Source organism: Crocuta crocuta, unplaced genomic scaffold (assembly GCF_008692635.1).
Source record: "Crocuta crocuta isolate KB4526 unplaced genomic scaffold, BGI_CrCroc_1.0 scaffold170, whole genome shotgun sequence".
NCBI lineage: Eukaryota > Metazoa > Chordata > Mammalia > Carnivora > Hyaenidae > Crocuta > Crocuta crocuta.
In genome coordinates this window covers 4172149-4192666 of record NW_027527853.1, presented here as the reverse complement: position 1 = coordinate 4192666, position 20518 = coordinate 4172149, and the positions used below count along the sequence as shown (strand labels likewise).

The following is a 20518-nucleotide window of genomic DNA, read 5'->3' as shown; positions in this document are numbered from 1 at the left end:
ACAAAGTAAGCATTGATAAATGGCAAAGATTAAAATTGTATCAAGCATATTTTCTGACTACAATGATATGAATCTAGAAACATGAACAAAATCGAAAAATTCAGACTTGTGGAGATTAAACAACATGCTACTGAACAACAAATGTGTTAAAGAAGAAATAAAAAGAGAAAAACATACCCTGAGAGAAATGAAAATGGAAACACAACATACTGAAACTTATGGGATACAGGAAAAGCAGTTCAAAGAGGAAAGTTCATAGTAATAAATGCCTACATCATATAATATGAAAAATCTCAAACAACCTAACTTTATACCTCAATGAACTATAAAAAGAGCAAATGAAGCTCAAAGTTAGGAGGAGTAAGGAAATAACAAAGATTAAGATTGAAATACATGAAATAGAAACTAAAAAGAATAGAAAAGATCAGTGAAACCAAGAACTTGTTTTTTGAAAAGAAAGATAAACAAAATTGATTAACCTTTAGTTGGTCTCACCAACAAGAGGACTCTATATAAGAAATGAAATAGGCTATTACAACTGATACCAAAGTTGTAATACAAGAGAACATGAGACTACTGTGGATAATTATACACCAACAAATTAGACAACCTAGCAGTTATGGATAAATTGCTAAAAACATATAACATACGAAGACTGTATCATAAAGAAATAGAAAATCTGAACAGACCTATTACTCTGCTTGAATTAGGAATCAAAACCCTCTCAACAAACACAAGTCCAGGACCAGACAGTTTCACTGACAAATTCTACAAAATATATTTTTTATTTTTTTTAAATTTTTTAAAATGTTTTATTTATTTCTAGGAGAGAGAGAAAGACAGCGTGAGCAGGGGAGGGTCAGAGAGAGAGGGAGTCACAGACTCCGAAACAGGCTCCAGGCTCCGAGCTGGCAGTCAGCACAGAGCCCGACGCAGGGCTCGAACCCACGAACCGCGAGATCATGACCTAAGTGAAAGTCAGACGCTTAACTGACTAAGCCACCCAAGTGCCCCTATTTTTTAATTTTTTTAATGTCTTATTTATTTCTGAGAGAGAGAGACAGCATGAGCAGGGGAGGATCAGAGAGAGAGGGAGATACCGAATCTGAAGACAGGCTCCAGGCTCTGAGCTAGCTGTCAGCACAGAGCCCCATGCAGGCACAAACCCACGAACCGTGAGATCATGGCCTGAGCCAAAGTCGACACCTAACCAACTGAGCCACCCAGGCGCCCCTCTACCAAATATTTAAAGAAGAAAGAATACCAATCCTTCTCAAACTCTATGTAAAAATAGAAAAAGAAGAATACTTGTAAATTCATTTTATGAGGCAGCATAATCCTAATACCAAAACCAGACAAGGAATACCATAAGAAAAGGCCAATATCTCTGATGAATAAACATGTAAAAATCCTCAGCAAAATCTTAGCAAACCGAATTGAACAGTAAAATAAAAGGATCATATGCATAATCAAGTGGGATTTATTCCAGGGATGCAAGGATGGTTCGACATCCACAAATGAATATGATATACATTTAAAAATGAAGGGTAAAAACCATATGATCATCTCAGTAGGTTGAGAAAAAAGCGTTTGACAAAATTCAACATTCAATTATGATAAAAATGCTCAACAAAATAGATAAAGAAGAAATGTGCCTCAACATAATAAAGGCCATAAATGATAAGACTACAGAAAAGTTCATACTCAATAGTGAAAGGCTGAAAGCTTTTCTCCTAAGATCAGGAACCAAAGGATGCCCACCCTCACCACTTTTATTAAACATAGTATTACAGTCCTAGTCTAAAACATTAGCAAGAAAAAGAAATAAAAAGTATCCAAATAGGAGAGGAAGTAAAACTGTTACTATTTGAAGATAACATGATATTGTCGATCTAAAGCTTCTACCCAAACTGTTAGAATAAATCAATACAAAGTAGTACACAAAAGTCTATTGCATTTCTATACAATAATAAACTATAAAAGAAATTAAGAAAACAGTCCTATTCACAATGGCATAAAATAATAAATTTAACCAAGGAGGTGAAAGATTGTACAATGAAAACTGTATGACACTGATGAAGATTGTACAATGAAAACCGTATGACACTGATGAAAGAAATGGAAGAAGACACAAATAACTGGAAAGATATTGTGTGCTCATGGGCTGGGGAAAATTAATATTGTTAAAATGTCCATACAACCCAAAGCCACATATAGATTCAATGCAATCCCTATCAAGATTCCTATGGCATTTTTCACAGAAATAGAACAACTAATCCTAAAATTTGTATGGAGCCACAAAAGATCCTCAATAGCCAAAGAAATCTTGAAGAAGAAAAACAAACCTGGAGGCATCACACTTTGTGATTTCGAACTCTGTTACAAAGCTATAGTCATTAAAACAGTATAGTATTGGCATAAAAAAAGACACATAGATAAATGAAACAGAATAGAGAGCCCAGGAATAAACCCATGTATATATGGCCAATTAATTTCCAACAAAGGAGCCAATTATACAATCAAGAAAAGCAGTTTTTTCCAATAAATAATGTTGGAAAAATTGTTTACATGCTAAAGAATAAAACTAGACCCTATCTTACACCACACACAAAAATTAACTCAAAATGAATTAAAGAATTGAACATAAGACATAAAACCATAAAACTCCCAGAAGAAAACATAGGCAGTAGCAATGATTACTATGAAGAAAATCCCATGGGAGTCTGAGCATGATTATATATAAAATTGTATCAACAGAGTAAAAGGTCAGGAGCATGTAGTCAGAGGGTAAGATGCCTGGGTTATGACTGTGCCATATCTGTAGATGGTTATCTACAATCCTACTATTGTGATGGCTGATAACCTGAGATTCGTAAGGAGTAGTGCAGATGAAATATCTCTCACCTTGGGAATAAGGTATCCTCTGAACTTAGTGTCCTTAGTCACTGCATGGAGCAGATTGTTGGGGACGAGGTCAATGAATCTCTGGATCTCATGTACCACAGCATCTGTGTAGGGCATGCGACTCCTGTCCTGCATGCAAGGGCTCCAGTGTCTGCCAACCACACAGTCAATCTCTTCCTGGACTTTAGCTGGCAAGATAGGAATGAGAATTTATGTGAAATGGAAATGTCTTCTGATTTGATATTCTTAATCATGGTTACATTGTGGTAGATTGGAAGAAGGGAAAATCACATATGATTATAACCATAGGGGGAAAGAAAAGAAACAATTTGTTTCCCAGGCAAATTGGGACCCCATTAGAGACTTGAATATATGTACATACAAAATATAATTGTACCCTGAAGTTCAACTCTGATTCTCTGTGTTGTGTACTTTTGTTTGATAAATCAAGGATCTATGATCTTGAAGGCTCACTACAGACCATGCTAACACTTTGTGTCTGCCAGATTTTTTTAGAAATTTTTAAAAAGTTTATTTATTTATTTTGAGAGAGAGAGAGAGAATGGAGAAGGGGCAGAGACAGGGAAAGAGAGAATCCCAAGTAGGTTTCGTGCTGTCAGTATGGAGCGCAATATAGGGCTCGATCCCAGGATTCATGAGATCATGACCTGAACTGAAATCAAGAGTCAGACACCTAACTGACTGAGCAACCCAGACACCCCCAGTTTTTGTTTTAAATATGTTCCAAGAGGGTAAGAACTACCCAGTGCCACAGATGCTTAATAAATAGAACAACTGAATAAGATGTTTGATTCAGCACATAGGAACAAGAAGTTAACATTTATTTAGAATGCAAAATATGACAGGCATGCTGTACAACATATTACATTACTTTATAATTCCTCAAAATAGTTCTATGTGTTGGTATTATTTTATGTGTCTTAAAAATGAAAAACGGGCACCTGGGTGGCTCAGTCAGTTGAGCATCCGACTTCAGCCCAGGTCATGATCTCACGGTTCATGGGTTCGAGCCCTGCATTGGGCTCTGTGCTGACAGCTAGCTCAGAGCCTGGAGCCTGTTTCAGATTCTGTATCTCCCTCTCTCTCTCTGACCCTCCCCTGCTCATGCTGCCTCTCTCTCTCTCTCTCAGAAAAAAAATTTTTTTTTTAATTTTTTAAATGAAGAAACAGGTCCATAAATGTAAATATACTTCTTAAGGACACCCAGGTATTATGTGGTCTTTCTCATTTCCAAACCCACAATCTTAGTAATTGATTAAGATTACTGAAAGTAATTTATGTTAATGAATTATATTCTTCCTTTATTTGCAAAATATATCATGTGTAGTTTTAAGGTGGACTATTCATTAGTTAAAACAAACATTTATTAACCTTTTCCTATGAGGGAGAGGGTCTATGAATGTTAGGAAGTATTATCATCTCCCTTAAACAGATGAGGGACCAAGATATGCAGAGAGATAGTCACTAGTCTGAGGTCACACAGCTACTTACTAATAAAGTCAGAATCTGAAGCCACTATAGTTAATTTTCTCCAGTACCATGATGCTACTTTGGTCAAATGGTATTCATCTACTACCTGAAGAAGGTGTCTTTGTTAATGGATCATGTGGAAATTCTGCGGTTTGATAGCTATCAAGAAGACTTAGGAATTTTAGGGGCACCTGGGTGGCTTAGTCGGTTAAGCGTCCGACTTTTGCTTAGGTCATGATCTCACGGTTCGTGAGTTCGAGCCCCACGTCGGGCTCCGTGCTGACTGCCCGCTCAGATCCTGGAGCCTGTTTCAAATTCTGTGTCTCCCTCTCTCTCCGACCCTCCCCTGCTCACGCTGTCTCTCTCTCTCTCTCTCCTAGAAATAAATAAAACATTAAAAGATTTTTTTAAAAAAGAAGACTTAGGAATTTTAGAGAAGTTTTAAACTTCACCTTCTCAGGTTGAAAGGCTGGATTTTTATCTAGAAGACAGTGATTATATAAAGTGGTTAGGAACTACTTGTAAAATGAGAATGCTTAGAGAGTGGCACAGTAAGGGATGAAAACAGGAAGAAAGAAAAGGAAAATATACATGGATATGATGTAAGAAAAAATGAAAATGAAAGCAATGGGGAAATATGACACAAAAAGGGCTTCTGCAATGTACACAAGATTTAAAGGTCTGGAGAAAAATGCCATATGATATTCATAGTCATAGTTGACATAGGTCTAATAAGAGTTAGGAAGTTATTTGGCTGAAAGTGTCTATGTCATTCACAGGAAACAGCATCACTATATCCCACAAAGTATAAAAGCAAGGGAATTTTGAGGCTATGCTTCTAAATTGCACCATTTGGAAAGAAGAACTTTATAATGGGAGGGCAGAAGGACCTTCAACAAAGGAGGAAAATCTGGTGCTGATGTCATGAAGAAAACTTATTGAGAGATAATTATACTAAAAGTGTCTTAATGTGCCAAAGCACAGAACATAAGACAGTAGTGAAGGAAATATCCTGAGATGAACACTCAATAAAAAAAGAGGAGGAAAAATGGAAAGGTTGTATTTGCAAATTATGTTTATGAGGAAGAATTCATTTGCCCAAAAGGATATATTTGAAAAGAATTCATTTAAATAAAGTTTCAGAGAGTGAGTCTCTTTGATAAAGAAAGACTGTAATTTTGTTGAGTCAATCCTTACACTACAAATGCATTTGAGTAGAAGTATCTTTTGACACAGGTGCCTGGGTGGCTCAGTTGGTTAAGTGTTGGACCCCTTGATTTCGGCTTGGGTAATGATCTTATCATTTGTGAGTTCAAAACATCCAGCTCTGTGCTGACAGTGCAGAGTCTGCTTGGGATTTCTCTCTCTCTCTCTCTCTCTCTCTCTCTCTCTCTCTGCCCCTCTTGAGCCTTCTCACCCTCTCTCTCTCAAAAATAAACTTAAAAAAAGATCTTTTGACAAAAATATATCTGGACATGGAAGACACATCAAGTGACATCTTTTTAGAGAAAGTGGAAGGCTGACTCTTTTATCCTAAGAAAACTCTGCTATTGCATCTGTCCCAACACAAATCAGGGACATTCCACCATGGCAGGGAAAAGAATGAGCTCTGTCCTTCAAATCTCTGTTGCTGTTTAAGTATTTCATTATCTTTTTGTACTATAATCTAATTTGAATTTAATCTATCCAATGACAGGAAGATGTACTAATGATGAAAATATTTCTATTTAGTTGTTTAAATCTTTGTTTTGGAGAGAGAGGGAGAGTGCAAGCAGAGGATGGACACAGAGAGGGGAAGGCACAGAATCCAAAGCAGGCTCCAGGCTCTGAGCTGTCAGCACAAAGCCTGATGCAGGACTCAAACTCACAAGCTGTGAGATCATGACCTGAGCCAAAGTCGGATGCCCAACTGACAGAGCCACCCAGGTGCCTGGAAATATTTTTTCATTTAAATGTTTGTTTATTTTTCAAAGAGAGCAAGTGGTGGAGAGGTGGGGCGGGGGGAGAATCCTAAGCAGGCTCCACACTGTCAGCTCAGAGCCAAACTTGGTACTTGATCCCACAAACTATGAGATTATGACCTGAGCAGAAATCAAGAGTCAGACGCTTAACTGGCTGAGCCACCCAGGTTCCCCTAATGATGGAAAATGTTTCCTGTGCATTGTCTAGGCAGGTGAAGAGCGGGATGGTTGTCCATGTTGCCTTCCAACGTCTACCTGGAATTTCATCCTGCCCATCACCTGTGACTGTACCTGTGACCTCTGGGTGCTTCAGGAGGAGCAGGAGTCCATATCTCAGGGTGGTGCTCGTTGTCTCTGTTCCTGCACTAATCACATCCAAGACAGTAATGATCAAGTTTTCCATGGTAAATTCCAAGTGTTCATTGTGTTTTTCCTAGAAATGATGTGTTAGAATTACCTGATTAATGAAAGACTTCCAGAGGTAACATAACTCAATATGACACCGTTTTTTGGTGTTAGCACTACAGTTAAAATATAACCAGAGTTATAAACTTCCAACAAGTCCTTTCTGATTCTTCACTTCTCATCCCTTAGAGTCGACCAGTTCCTCTATAATTTCTTTGAAACATAATTTTTATCAAGTCCTCACTGCTACTCACTGTCCATTCTAGCATCTAATTGCCTTTTTTATTATGTATGATTTTTCTCATCCAAGCCTCCAGAACTACTCATCCCCCAAATGCAGCCCTATTCCCAACCTCATCAGGCATTACCCATGACAGTTGCTCAGTTACAATCAAGATCACCTCTCTGTAAGGTCCACTCTTGATCACTGCACTTACCATTCCCTGGACCTACTTTGTTATCTCTGTTCATCTAAGCTAGAGTTTCTTCAAAACCTACCTCATCTGTGAAGATTTCCTAGTGACACTCCAAAGGTAAGCCTTTCTAGATTCCTATCCATTCCTGTGTTCCCTTATGTGTTACATTTTCCATTCTCAGAACTGACTTGATGAAGGATGATTATGTTATGTATCATTAATCTTGAGTGTGTATGTATTTCAATCTGCTCCCAAATAAAAACCCAGCTTTCACATAATAAATATAAAACCTCGTAAGTCACTTTCAGTGAGAATTTATAAATATCTCAAGATACCCAATATGATTTGTACAATTAATAAGTGACACAAGCAACTAATACATCTTTGGGAAGCACCACTTGTTTTAATATCCCAATTTCACTGGGAAGAACAAAGCTAATCCATGAGTCACATCACCCACGAAGATGAAGGGGCACATTATACCTTTTCCATTTTGATCAGGAAGTAGTCAATAAAGTCTTGAGGGTTACTGAAGTCCAGGGATTCTTGGTGTTCTTTTATTTTTTCCACAATAAATTTACATTGGTGAGCAATGTTTTTAAGTAACACATTATGAGTTCCTGGAAAGTGTAATAAAAGAGGGAAAGCTGAAAGAGGAAAGAATCACTTATTAATTTACTTCACAAAGTTCTATAGGCTCATGGTATGCATCAGACACCAAGTTCTATGCTGAGTAGATAAAAGTAAGACATGCTCCCCGCACTAGAACATAACTTGGAACCTGAAGGAGAGAGAACTGACAAAATGTTCAGAGTTAAGTTATGCGAAAGTCACAAAGCAATCTCAAAACCATTTAATTTCCTAACCATAATTCTATGAAGGAATCCAAGAGTATATCACCTCTTTCCAAAGGAGAATACAAAGGTTCAGAGAGGTCACTCAACCATTCTAGGACACCAAACTAGTAATAGAGCTAGAACCTAGTGTTCATACCAGTTTACCTATATGTATTTCTACAGAGTCACCTAAAAAGGTTTGCAGGGCTTTTTTTTTTTTTTTTGTAGTCAAGAAACTACATCAGAAAAATTAAATAAATGCTCAAATTAGTTAGCTTATTTTTACTTAGGAATTTTATACCTTTAAGAATATGCACATTGCCCTTATTTATCTGGTCATTGCTTGTCCTAGAGTTTACAGACTCTGCTTTAGACAGTACCATGTGATTTAACACCCTTGGTAGGCACTGAAGCAACTTATTCAGGCTGGTAGCATGTATCAAACTAGATGGAGAATTGAGAAGTCTAGATTCTGGGTCTAGCTCATTCCTTATCTTGGCTAGGCCATTTTGGAAAATATGTGCTTAATATCTCTGGGTGACGGTTTCCTGGTTCAAAAATGAGTAGATGCTTTGTTCTCAAGAGTCCTTTCCAGGTGGAATATATCATGACCTTTTGATCCACACAGAATTTCAGTTCTTAATGATCATACAACACAGGATACTACATCTTCTGACACTCTAGTAAGACATACATTTTACATCACCATCCTCTCCATCTATGGATATAAAAAAGGTTTCTCAAAAAAAACCTTGCTATAATTGATGCACTATACTACATTTGTCTATTACTATGTTTCATGTTTCAAATTTTATTTCAATACATTAATTTGTCACTAATTGGATACAAAGGATAATGTGATAAACATTACTTTAGCCATGTGGAAAAGAGCAAAAGATTGAGGTAGGCATGAGTAATAGATTACCTAGAAAATTATTTCCCATTTATTTTTATATTTTTAAGTTTATTTATTTATTTATTTAGAGAGAGAGAGATCATGTACAAGTGGGGAGGGACAGAGAGAGAGAGAGAGAGAGAGAGAGAGAGAGAGAGAATCCCAACCAGGCTCCACGTTGTCAGCACAGAGCCCGACCAGGGCTTGAACCCATGAACCTTGAGCTCATGACCTGAGCTGAAATCAAGAGTCAGACGCTTAGCCCACTGAGTCACCCAGGTGCCCTAAAAATTATTTCCCATTTAAAAAGAACCTTGGGGGCGCCTGGGTGGCTCAGTTGGTTAAGGTCTGACTTCGGCTCAGGTCATGATATGGTTCATGGGTTCGAGCCCCACGTCGGGCTCTGTGCTGACAGGTGGCTCAGAGCCTGGAGACTGTCTTCGGATTCTGTGTCTCCCTCTCTCTCTGACCTCCCCTGCCCACGCTGTATCTATCTATCTCTCAAAAATAAATAAAATATTTTTAAAAANTCTATCTCCTAGAAATGAATAAAAACATGAAAAAAAAATTAAAAAAAAAAAAAACTAAAAAAAGAATAAAAATAAAGAGAACCTTGACATTTCCTGTATCCAGGAAGTGCTTGAAATTAGGAAGTTTTCATGAAAGTACTTTGTCAAGATTGAAAATTTCTCATCATCATACTCAAAACGATTTTGAAAAATAATAGAGCAGATCACATTGCAGGGAGCATAGCCNCTCTTGCTCTCTGCCCCTCCCCTACTCACATTCTCTCTGCTTCTCTCAAAATAAATAATAAACTTAAAAAAATAATATTGGAAAAAACCCACCATGGCAATTCACCATATATTAAATAGTACTATAATGGGGCACCTGGGTGGCTCAGTCGGTTAAGTGCCCGACTTCGACTCAGGTCATGATCTCCAGTTTGTGGTTTTGAGCCCTGTGTCGGGCTCTGTGCTGACAACTCAGAGTCTGGAGCCTGCTTAGTATTCTGTGTTTTCTTCCCTGTCTGCCCCTCTCCTGCTGTTTCTCTCTCTCAAAAATAAACAAACATTCCAAAACATGTTTTATTTTATTTTTTTAAATGTTTTATTTATTTCTGAGAGAGAGAGAGAGAGCGTGAGCAGGGGAGGGTCAGAGAGAGAGGGAGACACAGAATCTGAAGCAGGCTCCAGGCTCTGAGCTGTCAGCACAGAACCCGATGCGGGGCTCGAACCCACGAACCGTGAGATCATGACCTGAGCTGAAGTCGGACGCTCAACCGACTGAGCCACCCAGGCATCCCCAAAACATGTTTTAAAAAAAGAAAACAGTACTATTTCCTTAACACTGTTCTTGGGAAATATTTAAAGATTGAGGTTCAAAAACCATATATGTCTTATAATCCTGATCTTACTCCTTCCCTGCCAAGACTCCTGTCTACCCCTTCCTCTTCTACCTCCTCTCCCAGTCTAGCATGTGCATGCACAAATACACACACTGAACCAATTTGTGCTACTGAGGCTCCCTCCATTCATATTCATACTCCTCCAAGTGAGCTATATAGCAGCCCTAAGCACAGAGAAGGAATCCTAGTGCTGAATGGGGTTTTCTCCCTATTTTACGAAGATATGATTGACAGCACTGTGTAAGTTTCAGGTGCACAGCATAATGATTTGACATACACATACTGTGAAATGTTTGCAATGTTTTCAAGAAGTTACTAGAGAAATTACTTCATTTTTCAAATTACTGTGGCCAAAACTACTAGCTCATTACCCGAATCCTTGTTCTCCTTGTTTTCCTGTGCTCACGGAACCACATCTTCCACTTCGCCTTAGAGCCGGTGTGATCCTGAGACTGAGTTAGAGTCCACAGAATGTGTGCCATTGCCACTCCTGGCCCCCTGAAAACATTATTTGCTCTTTTCTTTGTTCTTTGCTCCTTCTGCTACCCTGAAGAGAGAGGAGTCCTTGGTGACACTGGAAGCCACATGTTGAAGATATCAACCTGGTGCCTGAAGAGACTGGTATGCCAACCCCTTCACTTCACTACTATCATGTGAGCAAAAAGTAAACTTCTATGGTGCTTGAGCCATTAGATCTCTCTGTAGCCTATTTGAAAGAGCATGGAGTCCTCCCAAACTATTACTCTTAAATACATAAAGAAATACACACCATTGGTTTTTTTTAATGCTTCCACCAGATACAAGGCTTCCTCTTGAATTCTGTCTTCAATAGTCTTCTTCCCCATCCCCAGATTCCACAAAACCATGAGGGTGAAACGCCGGACTTGCTTCCATTGTTCTCCATTGCTGAAAACAACTCCTATCGGGGGGGAAAAAAAAGAAAAAGAGGGATGCCTGGGTGGTTTAGTAGGTAAAGGGTCTGACTCTTAATCTCAGCTCAGATCTTGATCTCAAGGTCATGAGTTCAAGACCTGTGTTAAAAAAAAAAAAGACTCAAAAAAGAAGAATGACCTCTATTGCCATGAATTCTAGCTGAGTCTTTTATCTCAGCGAATGATAATGACACTTAAACAGGAATGTAAATATGGTGTGGTGCCAGCTGTAAGAATTTCCAATGAGCCTTGCTTTACCTGCTTTCTGTTAGCCAAGCCTCATATCTGTCAAGACTCTGTGTTTTACATATTACTTAACTCTTCTCCATCTCCTTCAACCTCAGAATAACTCTGTGAACCAAGTGTTTTGTCCCCATTTTACTGATGATCACAGAGGCAAAATGCTTGCTCTGTGGGTCACACAGCTAATACAGCATGGTGACTTCAAGTCATAGGTGAAATTTTCAGGGCTGATTTTTGTATGTTGTAAGCGAATTGTAGGAGAGGCAACTAAAAGAGTCAATTCTCAAGAGAAGAAGAGACACTCTTGTGCACTGGAAGGAAATTCATGAAAATCTATTCCTTTGATAAGAGACACAGCCACTGCCCTCCTCATTTTAACATTTCCCTTCTGTCTGCAATATCTCTGCCATGAAATACAGTTTTAACACCAAGAAAGGACAATATCAGACTTCCAGAAGCCAAGGCAGTATCAGGAGAGAAAACAATTCTTATAGGAGACTTGTCCATAAAGAATTTAAAGAACAATGTAGAAAAGGAAGTGACCCCATTCAGGCCTTATTTCTTTTTACAGGAACCCAGTGACCCACAGAGGACTGGACAGTTTAAGGTCAGCTCCAGAAACAAATGGAAGACAGTTCAAGTACTTAATATAAAAACCTTTTTGGGGCGCCTGGGTGGCTTAGTTAAGCATCCGACTTTAGTTTCGGTCATGATCTCACGGTTCGTGGGTTCGAGCCCCGCGTCAGGCTCTGTGCTGACTGCCAGCTCAGAGCCTGGAGCCTCTTTCGGTCAGTGACTCCCTCTCTCTCTGACCCTCCCCTGCTCACGCTGTCTCTCTCTCTCTCTCTCTCTCCTAAAAAAAAAAAAACATTAAAAAAAATATATAAAAACCTTTTCTAATTTCACTCTCAATCCATATGTACTCACTCTGTGTTTTTCCATAATTCCCTTTCCAGGGATTATTTGTGCTTTATGGATTGTATTCTGTTGGATTCAAATATTTCTTGTGCCTTTTACTTTAAAAGAATAAAAGATTGAAGTCAAGACTGGGAATATTTCAAACCTATGCTGGTTCCACGCACACTATGCAAGTTTCCTAAACTAGTCTCTTGGCAACCATAACTCAGGCCAAAAAGGAAAATGTTTGGTGGCTAGTATAATTGAATCATTTCCCTTCCTTCTTTTTCTCTGTCTCTCATTATCTTAACTGAAATGAACATTATCCTAACTGGCCATATTTTGAAATGAACACAAATTTAAGTATGTTAATGGTTAGATGATTTGCTTTCATTGCATTTTATGTTTCATGGAGATACCTTGTCACTTTCATAATGTAAAATATGGATTAATGATCCTTTACAGAAAAAATGCTGGAATTATGTTTTCATAGGTGTCTCTAAATACTTACAATATCTCAATCCCTTAGCTTATTTGGAGTCTTTGCAACTTACAAACCCACATACGTTCCCCAAATTGAGACATACCTAATCCTTGGATGGCTCTGTCCAACACTGGGAAAGGGCCTCTGCCAGAAAACGCCTCACTCTGATCAATGAGAGCTTCCTTCACTGCTTCATATCCATATACCACCACAGTGCGCTTGTTGGCAAAATACACAGTGAACACAGGACCATAACTCTCTGCTAGCTGGGAAAGGAACAGGAGGTGCAGGAGTAGGGAGGATTTCAAAACTAAAAATGTAGATAAGTCTCTCTACTAAAGAGACATTTTATATTCATTCACCCAATATAAAAGATTTCAACTTCTAGAACTAGTAATTTAATCAATCACATTAAGTGGTAATTATATTATTAGTCACATTGCTATTATTATCATCTTCATCAATAGGTAACCTTTATTAACATGGAAAGAGCCTAAGTGTCCATCAATGGACGAATGGATCAAGAAGATGTGGTTTATCTATACCATGGAATACTACATGGCAATGAGAAACAATGAAATCTGGCCATGTGTAGCAACATGGATGGACCTTGAGGGTGTTATGCTGAGCAAAATAAGTCAGGCAGAGAAGGACAAATACCATATGTTTGCACGTATAGGAGGATTAGGAGGAACTTAACGGAGGACTGTGGGGGAGAAGAAGGGGGGAAATAGGGGAGGAGAGGGAGGGAGGCAAACCATGAGAGACTCTTGAATGCTGAGAACTGAGGATTGATGGGTGTGGGAGGGAGGGGAAGGGGGGTGATGGACATGGAGGAGGGCACGTGTGGGGATGAGCACTGGGTGTTATATGGAAACCAACTTGACAATAAACTATTAAAAAAAATAGTTAACCTTTATTCAGCTCCTGATATTATGATATTATAGATTTTATTCATATTCTTTTATTAACCTATATCTGCCAAACCTACAGTTGCACCAAATTTCTTTCTTCCTATAGTTACAATAAATAATCTGTTTCTTGTCCTGCTTAAGGGAAGTTCCCCCATCTTGTCCCATGTGTAGGCTACTAATCATCCCTTATTATCCACTCTGCACATCTTTTTAGCACTAGAGACCTCTAAATACAGAAGGACATGGCAATGTAGTCGCAGACATTTCCCAGCTTCCCTGCGTGGCCATGTGACTAAGTTTTCATGAACCGATATTAGCAGAAATGATGTGTCCAAATCTTACACTATTATATAAATGGTAATTGCAGGCCCTCTCTTCCTCCCCCTACCCGGGGACTGAAATGGCAGCATGGAGACAACCCTACTGCCTCCATGCACATGAGAACAATAGCCCTGCTACAGGATGGCCAACTACAAGACTAAGAAAAACTATTTCTCTAGAGGACCTCAAGCAAAGAGGCAGCTCAGCAGCACTCACCTCTGTATCATTCTGTGAGACAGAAATAAGCTCTTCTTGAAGCCATTGTGCTATTGGGATCTTTCTGTCATGGCAGCTTCTTTGGTATACTGACTGACTCTTTCAGCTTGTCCAAGGTCTGAGTTCTGTTTTACCATAGAATTCATTCTCCATAAAGCAACCAGAGTGTTCTTTTCAAAAGGCAAATGCTAACACGAGAGTGCTTTCAGCATGTTAATGGCATCACATTGCTCTTGTGCTAAAGACGAATATTTTTTCTATGTTTATTTATTTTTGAGAGAGAGAAAGAGAGACAGAGCATGAGCAGGGGAGGGGCAGACAGAATCCAGAGCAGGCTCCCGGCTCTGAGTTGCCAGCACAGAGCCCAACGTGGGGCTCGAACTCATGAACCATGGGATCATGACCTGAGCTGAAGCTGAACGCTTAAGCAACTCAGCCACCCAGGCACCCCAGGACCAATATTTTTAAAAGCCTTGTAAGACCTGCATTTCTGGCAACTATTTCTCCAATCTTCTCCACACCATGTTTTGTGCACACACTCTGGTGTACAACCAAATCGGTCCTCTTTCAGAGGCAGTAACAAGTAATTCTTCTTCAAACTGAAACAGCGTGGAACAAACTTTCATCTGTATTTTTTCTGGTTAATGCTTGATCTCAGCTTCAGCTTCACTACCTCAGAGAATCCTTTGCTGACATTCTCCCATCCCTGCTCCACCAAGCTGCATGGCCTCTTTCTATTGTGACCCTATTACACAGTTTGTAATCACACATTTATCTGCATGATTATTTTACAAAACATGCTTACCCTACAGACTGGAAATCCCATAATGCTCAGTCTTTTTTTTTATTTATTTACCATTGGAAATCCTCAGCATTGGGGCACCTGGGTGGCTCAGTCAGTTAAGCATCTGACTCTTGATTTTGGCTCAGGTCATGATCTCATGGTACATAGGATCAAGCCCCAAGTCAGGCTTTTGCATGGAGCCTGCTTGGGATTCTCTCTCTCCCCCTCTGCCCCCCCCCCACATGCTCTCAACATAGTGCCTAGTAACTAACTAAATATTCAACAACTTGATGAGTATATGATATATTCAAGGACCTTGTGCAAAAATAGAATTATTATTTTAAAGAAATGGAAATTAACACTCAGAGAGATTTTTAAAACGTACCCAATGCTGTGAGTTAACAAGCAGATGAGGTAGGATGCTGACATCATCTTGTTGAATCTCTTAGCCCAAAACACAGAAAGGAGTTTCCAGAAGCTGTGCTCTGGTAACTAGCTGTCTCAGTGAAGACAGATTTCAGACAATCCCTTCAAGATTTAGATAGGTATTGCTATATAAATAGCTAGGATAGTTATTCACATGTTCACTGAGCAAATAGAAAAAAACTTCTGGAACCTTAAGTTATTTCCTGGGTTTAAATCAATGTGTGTTTTTAGGAAATTTTTAGTGTTGTGATTTGTAGATCAGTAGAACTTTTTTAAAAATTGAAAACAGTTTCATTGCCATTCGAGTTCACCAAAGAATAATTGCTAATAAGAGGACCTGCTCACAATATGGACCAGGAATTCCTTTTGGGAATCTTAACAATCATCTCATGGATCTCATCCCCTCTGGCAACCTTCTAGCTGGGTATCTAATGAACACTTCCCTTTATTTATTTATTTATTTATTTATTTATTTTTAATTTTTTATTTTGAATAATTTAGGTTTATAGAAGAGTTGCAAGGAGAGTACAGATAATTCTCTTACACACTTCACCCGGCTTCCCCTAATATTAACATCTTAGATAACCATCGTTTTTTTTGTTCTTTAAGTTGGAGTACATGAAAAGAAATCTGTTTGACTGTTGTGCTGCAGTCCTAGAAAGCAATCAATCCAATTAGAACAGACCTTATGAAGAAAAAGGAAGTAAGATGCAATAAAAATCTCTCATTTCATTTCATTTAATTCAAACTGCTTTCATTAATAAAGTCTCATCAATTTGTTGCAATGACGTTGGGAACATCTAGTACCCTAATTTCTTTATTTGAGTTTATATCTGAATTACCTGGAAGGGTTTTTTTTTTTTTTTAAACTTGGNCTATGAACGTTGGGGTAAATGTGCTCCTATGCATCAGCACTCCCATATCCCTTGGGTAAATTCCTAGCATGAACACTTCCCTTTAAAATCACTTCTTTAAAACATGGTGGCTGGGACCACATTTTATTTAGATATATGGTTGTAACTGCGAACAGTTGGAAGAAAAGTAATCATACTTACCTTGCTTATGGATTTGCTGACATTACTAACATTTATCTGTAGAACATTTCCAATGATTGGCAGAGGAGTGGGGCCAGGTGGTAGCTTCTCTTTGGCACGGTTTCGATTCCAAAGAAAAAAAGGAATCAAACAAGAAAGACAAATCACCAGAACTACGAAGAAATCCATTGTTGTGCTTTGTGTAAATGCAGTTGGAAGCTTGGAATCCAAAGATTTTATAAATACTGAGCACAAGCGGATCATCAAACATGGACTAAAGCTTTGACCTTTTGGATACTTTTTTATCTTCAGTGGACTCTGACCCATTGGTAAAGATGAAAACAAAAACAGTCACTTTAGTATTCAGGGCTCTAGCTTACGACAGTGAGATCATGACCTGGGCCAAAATCAAGAGTCAGACACTTAACTGACTGGACCACCCACATGCCCCCAAAACATTATTTATTTATATTTAAATCTAGCTTAGTAACATATAGTGTATAATGATTTCAGGAACAGAATTTAGTGATTCATCATTTACCTATAACACCCAGTGCCTTTCCAACAAGTGTCTTCCTTAATGCCCATCACCTATTTACACCCCCCCCCAACACCCTTCAGCAACCTTCAGTTTGTTCTCTGAATTTAAAAAAATTTTAACGTTTATTTATTTTTAAGACAGAGACAGATCACGAGCTGGGGGAGGGGCAGAGAGAGAGGGAGACACAGAATCCCAAGCAGACTCCAGGCTCTGAGCTGTCAGCACAGAGCCTGACGCAGGGCTCGAACCCATGGACCGCAAGATCATGACCTGAGCCGAAGTCGGCCACTTAACCGCCCCTGTTCTCTGAATTTAAGAGTCTTTTATGGTTGTCTCCCTCTCCGTTTCAATCTTATTTTTGCTTTTCTTCCCTTTTGTTCATCTGTTTCTTAAATTCCATATATGAGTGAAATCATATATTTGTCTCTGATTAATTTCACTTAACATTGTAACCTCTAGTTCCATCCACATTGTTGCAAATGGCAAGATTTCATTCTTTTTGACTGCTGAGTAATATGCCATATATTCTATCTATGTACCACATCTTCTTTATCCACTCATCAGTTGATGGACATTTGGGCTCTTTCCATTCTTCGGCTATTCTTGATAATGCTGCTTTAAACATTAAAGTGCATGTGCCCCTTTAAACCACCACTCCAGAATCCCTTGGATAAATACCTAGTAGTGCAATTTCTGGGTTGTAGGGTAGTCCTATTTTTAACTTTTGGAGGACCCTCCATACTGTTTTCAGAATGACAGCACCAGTGTGCATTCCTACCAACAGTGCAAGAGGGTTCTCCTTTCTCCACATCCTCACCAACACCTGTTGTTGCCTGAGTTGTAAATGTTAGCCATTCTGATGGGTGTGAGGTGGTATCTCATTGTGGTTTTGATTTGTATTTCCCTGATGATGAGTGATGTTGAGCATTTTTTCATGTGTCTGTTAGCCATCCGGATGTCTTCTTTGGAAAAATGTCTACTCATGTCTTTTGCCCATTTCTTCACTGGATTATTTGTTTTTTGGGGTGTTGACTTTGGTTAAGATTTTAGATACTAACCCTTTATCTGATATGTCATTTAGAAATATTTTCTCCCATTCTGTCAGCTGCCTTTTAATTTTGATGACCAAAAACATGTTTTAAATGAACAAACATGCTGAGTAATAAACTAGATTTAGCTGTATTTCAATTTATTTAGCAGGAAGATATTGGGAAACCAAATGTTTCCCAAGAGTAGGATACAAAGTAACAATAATGAAAACCACAAAGTTAAGTGGTATGGATGATAGTTCTAGAAATTCCAGTGAATTTATGATAGCAATTTCAAGAAGAGAGAAAAAAATACTTAAATGGAAAAATAAGCAAAGGAAATTGAAGAAAATTTTCCTGAACTTTGCATTCCTACAATGCAAAGATTCCACAGGATTAAAGTTAAAAAGACCCACACTCCTGCAGTCTTGTGAGACCTCAGAACGTCAAGAAATAAAACAAAACAAAAACAAAATCTAAAAAATTCTGGAAAGAAAAGGGAAGTTATAAAGACTAATGATCAATTCAGAATAAAGCTTCCTACATATGATGCTTTTACATGACAGACTACAGAGGAGTAAGGTATTCAAAGGTTCAATAGGAAATGATTTTCAAAATTATTATTCTATGCCAAAATAGAATTCAAATATGAGGTCAAAATACAGACATTTTTGAACATGTAAACATACAGACATTTTATAACCTTGAACCATTTCCAAAATCATTGAGAAAAAGCCCAATGAAATAAAAATGTATCCAGAGGGGCACCTGGTGACTCAGTCAATTAAGCATCTGATCCTTGATTTCTGCTTGGGTCATGATCTCACGGTTTGTGGGATCGAGCCTTGCATCTGGCTCTGCACTGACACTGAGAAGCCTGCTTGAGATCCTCTCTCTTCCTCTCTCTGTTCCTTCCCTGCTTGTTCTCGCTCTCTCTCTCTCTCAAAATAAATAAACTTAAAAAAATGTATCCAAGAACAGGGAGAATGCAGGATACAAAAATAATGTGCAAAAGAGAACTTTTTTTTTCCAAGCACAAAATGAGTATTTAATTCAGTTTCAGAAAAAGATGTCACATGAATCTGGATTATAAAAGAAGCCTGTTTTTCCAGAAATAGAGGGAAAAGAAAGAACCCGTAGTAGATTCAATGCTAATTTTCCAGATCTTCCTTTTCCATCAAAAGCTGTATATCTTCTCTCCAAAGCACTCGCTTCAAGAGTCAACTGACCCTCTTCATTTCCATCTAGCTGGGATAGGCTCATTCCCCTCTACCCTCACCCCTCTATTTTCAGCCATACCGTGTGGGTGCTGAAGACCCTGGGCTCAGAGCAACGAACAGAACTGTCCTTTAAGCTAACAACCCACAAGCAGTGGCACCCAAAGCCCCGTGCCCAGTGCCCGTGGCAGAGGCCATAGAGCTGGGCCTTCTTCTACTGTCTCAGGACAAAGGAGCTGAAAGCTGAACATCAGCACAAATCAAGGTCCAACACAGAGAGAGAATGAGGGATCCTAGGCCCAGAGCAGGCTGCAAGCTGGGGGCAGGAAAAGGGAAGTTTTGAGTCATTCCATCTTTAGAAACGGGGAAACTGGACCTCTACCCACTGCCATACTTCTATAAGGTACTCCACATCGAGTGTCAGATCCCATTCCAGGTATGACACAGGCGAGGGAAGACAATGCAAGCATGGTTGTGTGGATCAGTGGTGGCCCCAGACAGCAACTTCACAAGTTCCAAAGGAGACAAAGTTCCCAGGGACCAACAGGGTTGACAAGTCAAAAAGACAGACCCCTGCACTCAAGGCCATCCCTGTACCACGGTGTCAAACATTGCTAGGGGAAGAGACCAACTGTAGATAGTGATATGTGGAGACAGAACCAGTGTTCTTATTCCAGAACCTCCCCCATCTCTTCCTTGACAGTGGTTCCCAAAGGAACAGCGTTTCTGATGCAGAGCTGAAGACTAAGGTGGGCACAGAGGCAATGACGGCCAGCATGTCTCAACAAGAGTGCAACCATCTTGAGTTCTGGCCTGGATGCAAGTAAAACTTTCTGAGTCTAAATAATGACTGATAAGGTGATTGTAAAGCTTGAAGAAATTAAGTTATTTTTCATTTAAAAAGGGAGCTCTGGGGTGCCGAGGTGGCTCAATTAGTTAAGTGTCAGACTTTGGCTCAGGTCATGATCCATGGTTCATGAGTTCAAATGCTGCATCAGGCTCTCTGCTGTCAGTGCAGAGCCCACTTTGGACCCTCTGTGGCCCCCCTCCTCTGCCCACCCCCCACTAATTCTCTCTCTTTCTCTCTCAAAATACATAAATTTTAAAAATTAAAATAAAAAAATTAAAAAGGGGCTAAAAACCTAGATGTTTTCAACAAAATAGG

General features: G+C 39.0%; 1 protein-coding gene across 5 annotated transcripts in view; it reads right to left on the bottom strand.

Annotated features, from left to right (window-relative positions):
- Nucleotides 1-16770, bottom strand: part of LOC144245224 (cytochrome P450 2C21-like) — a 28021-nt gene extending 11251 nt beyond the window's left edge. Inside the window, exons 1-8 of one of the 5 annotated variants that reach the window (XM_077780667.1) lie at nt 16589-16770; nt 12976-13138; nt 11070-11235; nt 9527-9664; nt 8422-8429; nt 7661-7824; nt 6648-6789; nt 2905-3092 (exon numbers count right to left, since the gene is read on the bottom strand). In XM_077780667.1, the coding sequence (XP_077636793.1) occupies nt 2905-3092; nt 6648-6789; nt 7661-7824; nt 8422-8429; nt 9527-9664; nt 11070-11235; nt 12976-13138; nt 16589-16756 (1137 nt within the window). In that variant the 5' untranslated portion in view covers nt 16757-16770. Of the gene's footprint in view, nt 1-2904; nt 3093-6647; nt 6790-7660; nt 7836-8421; nt 8430-9500; nt 9671-9891; nt 9909-11069; nt 11236-12975; nt 13139-16588 lie in introns of all 5 variants that reach the window. The other 4 variants (XM_077780658.1, XM_077780651.1, XM_077780645.1 and 1 more) reach the window with 4 other exon arrangements.
- Nucleotides 16771-20518: the final 3748 nt, after the last annotated feature.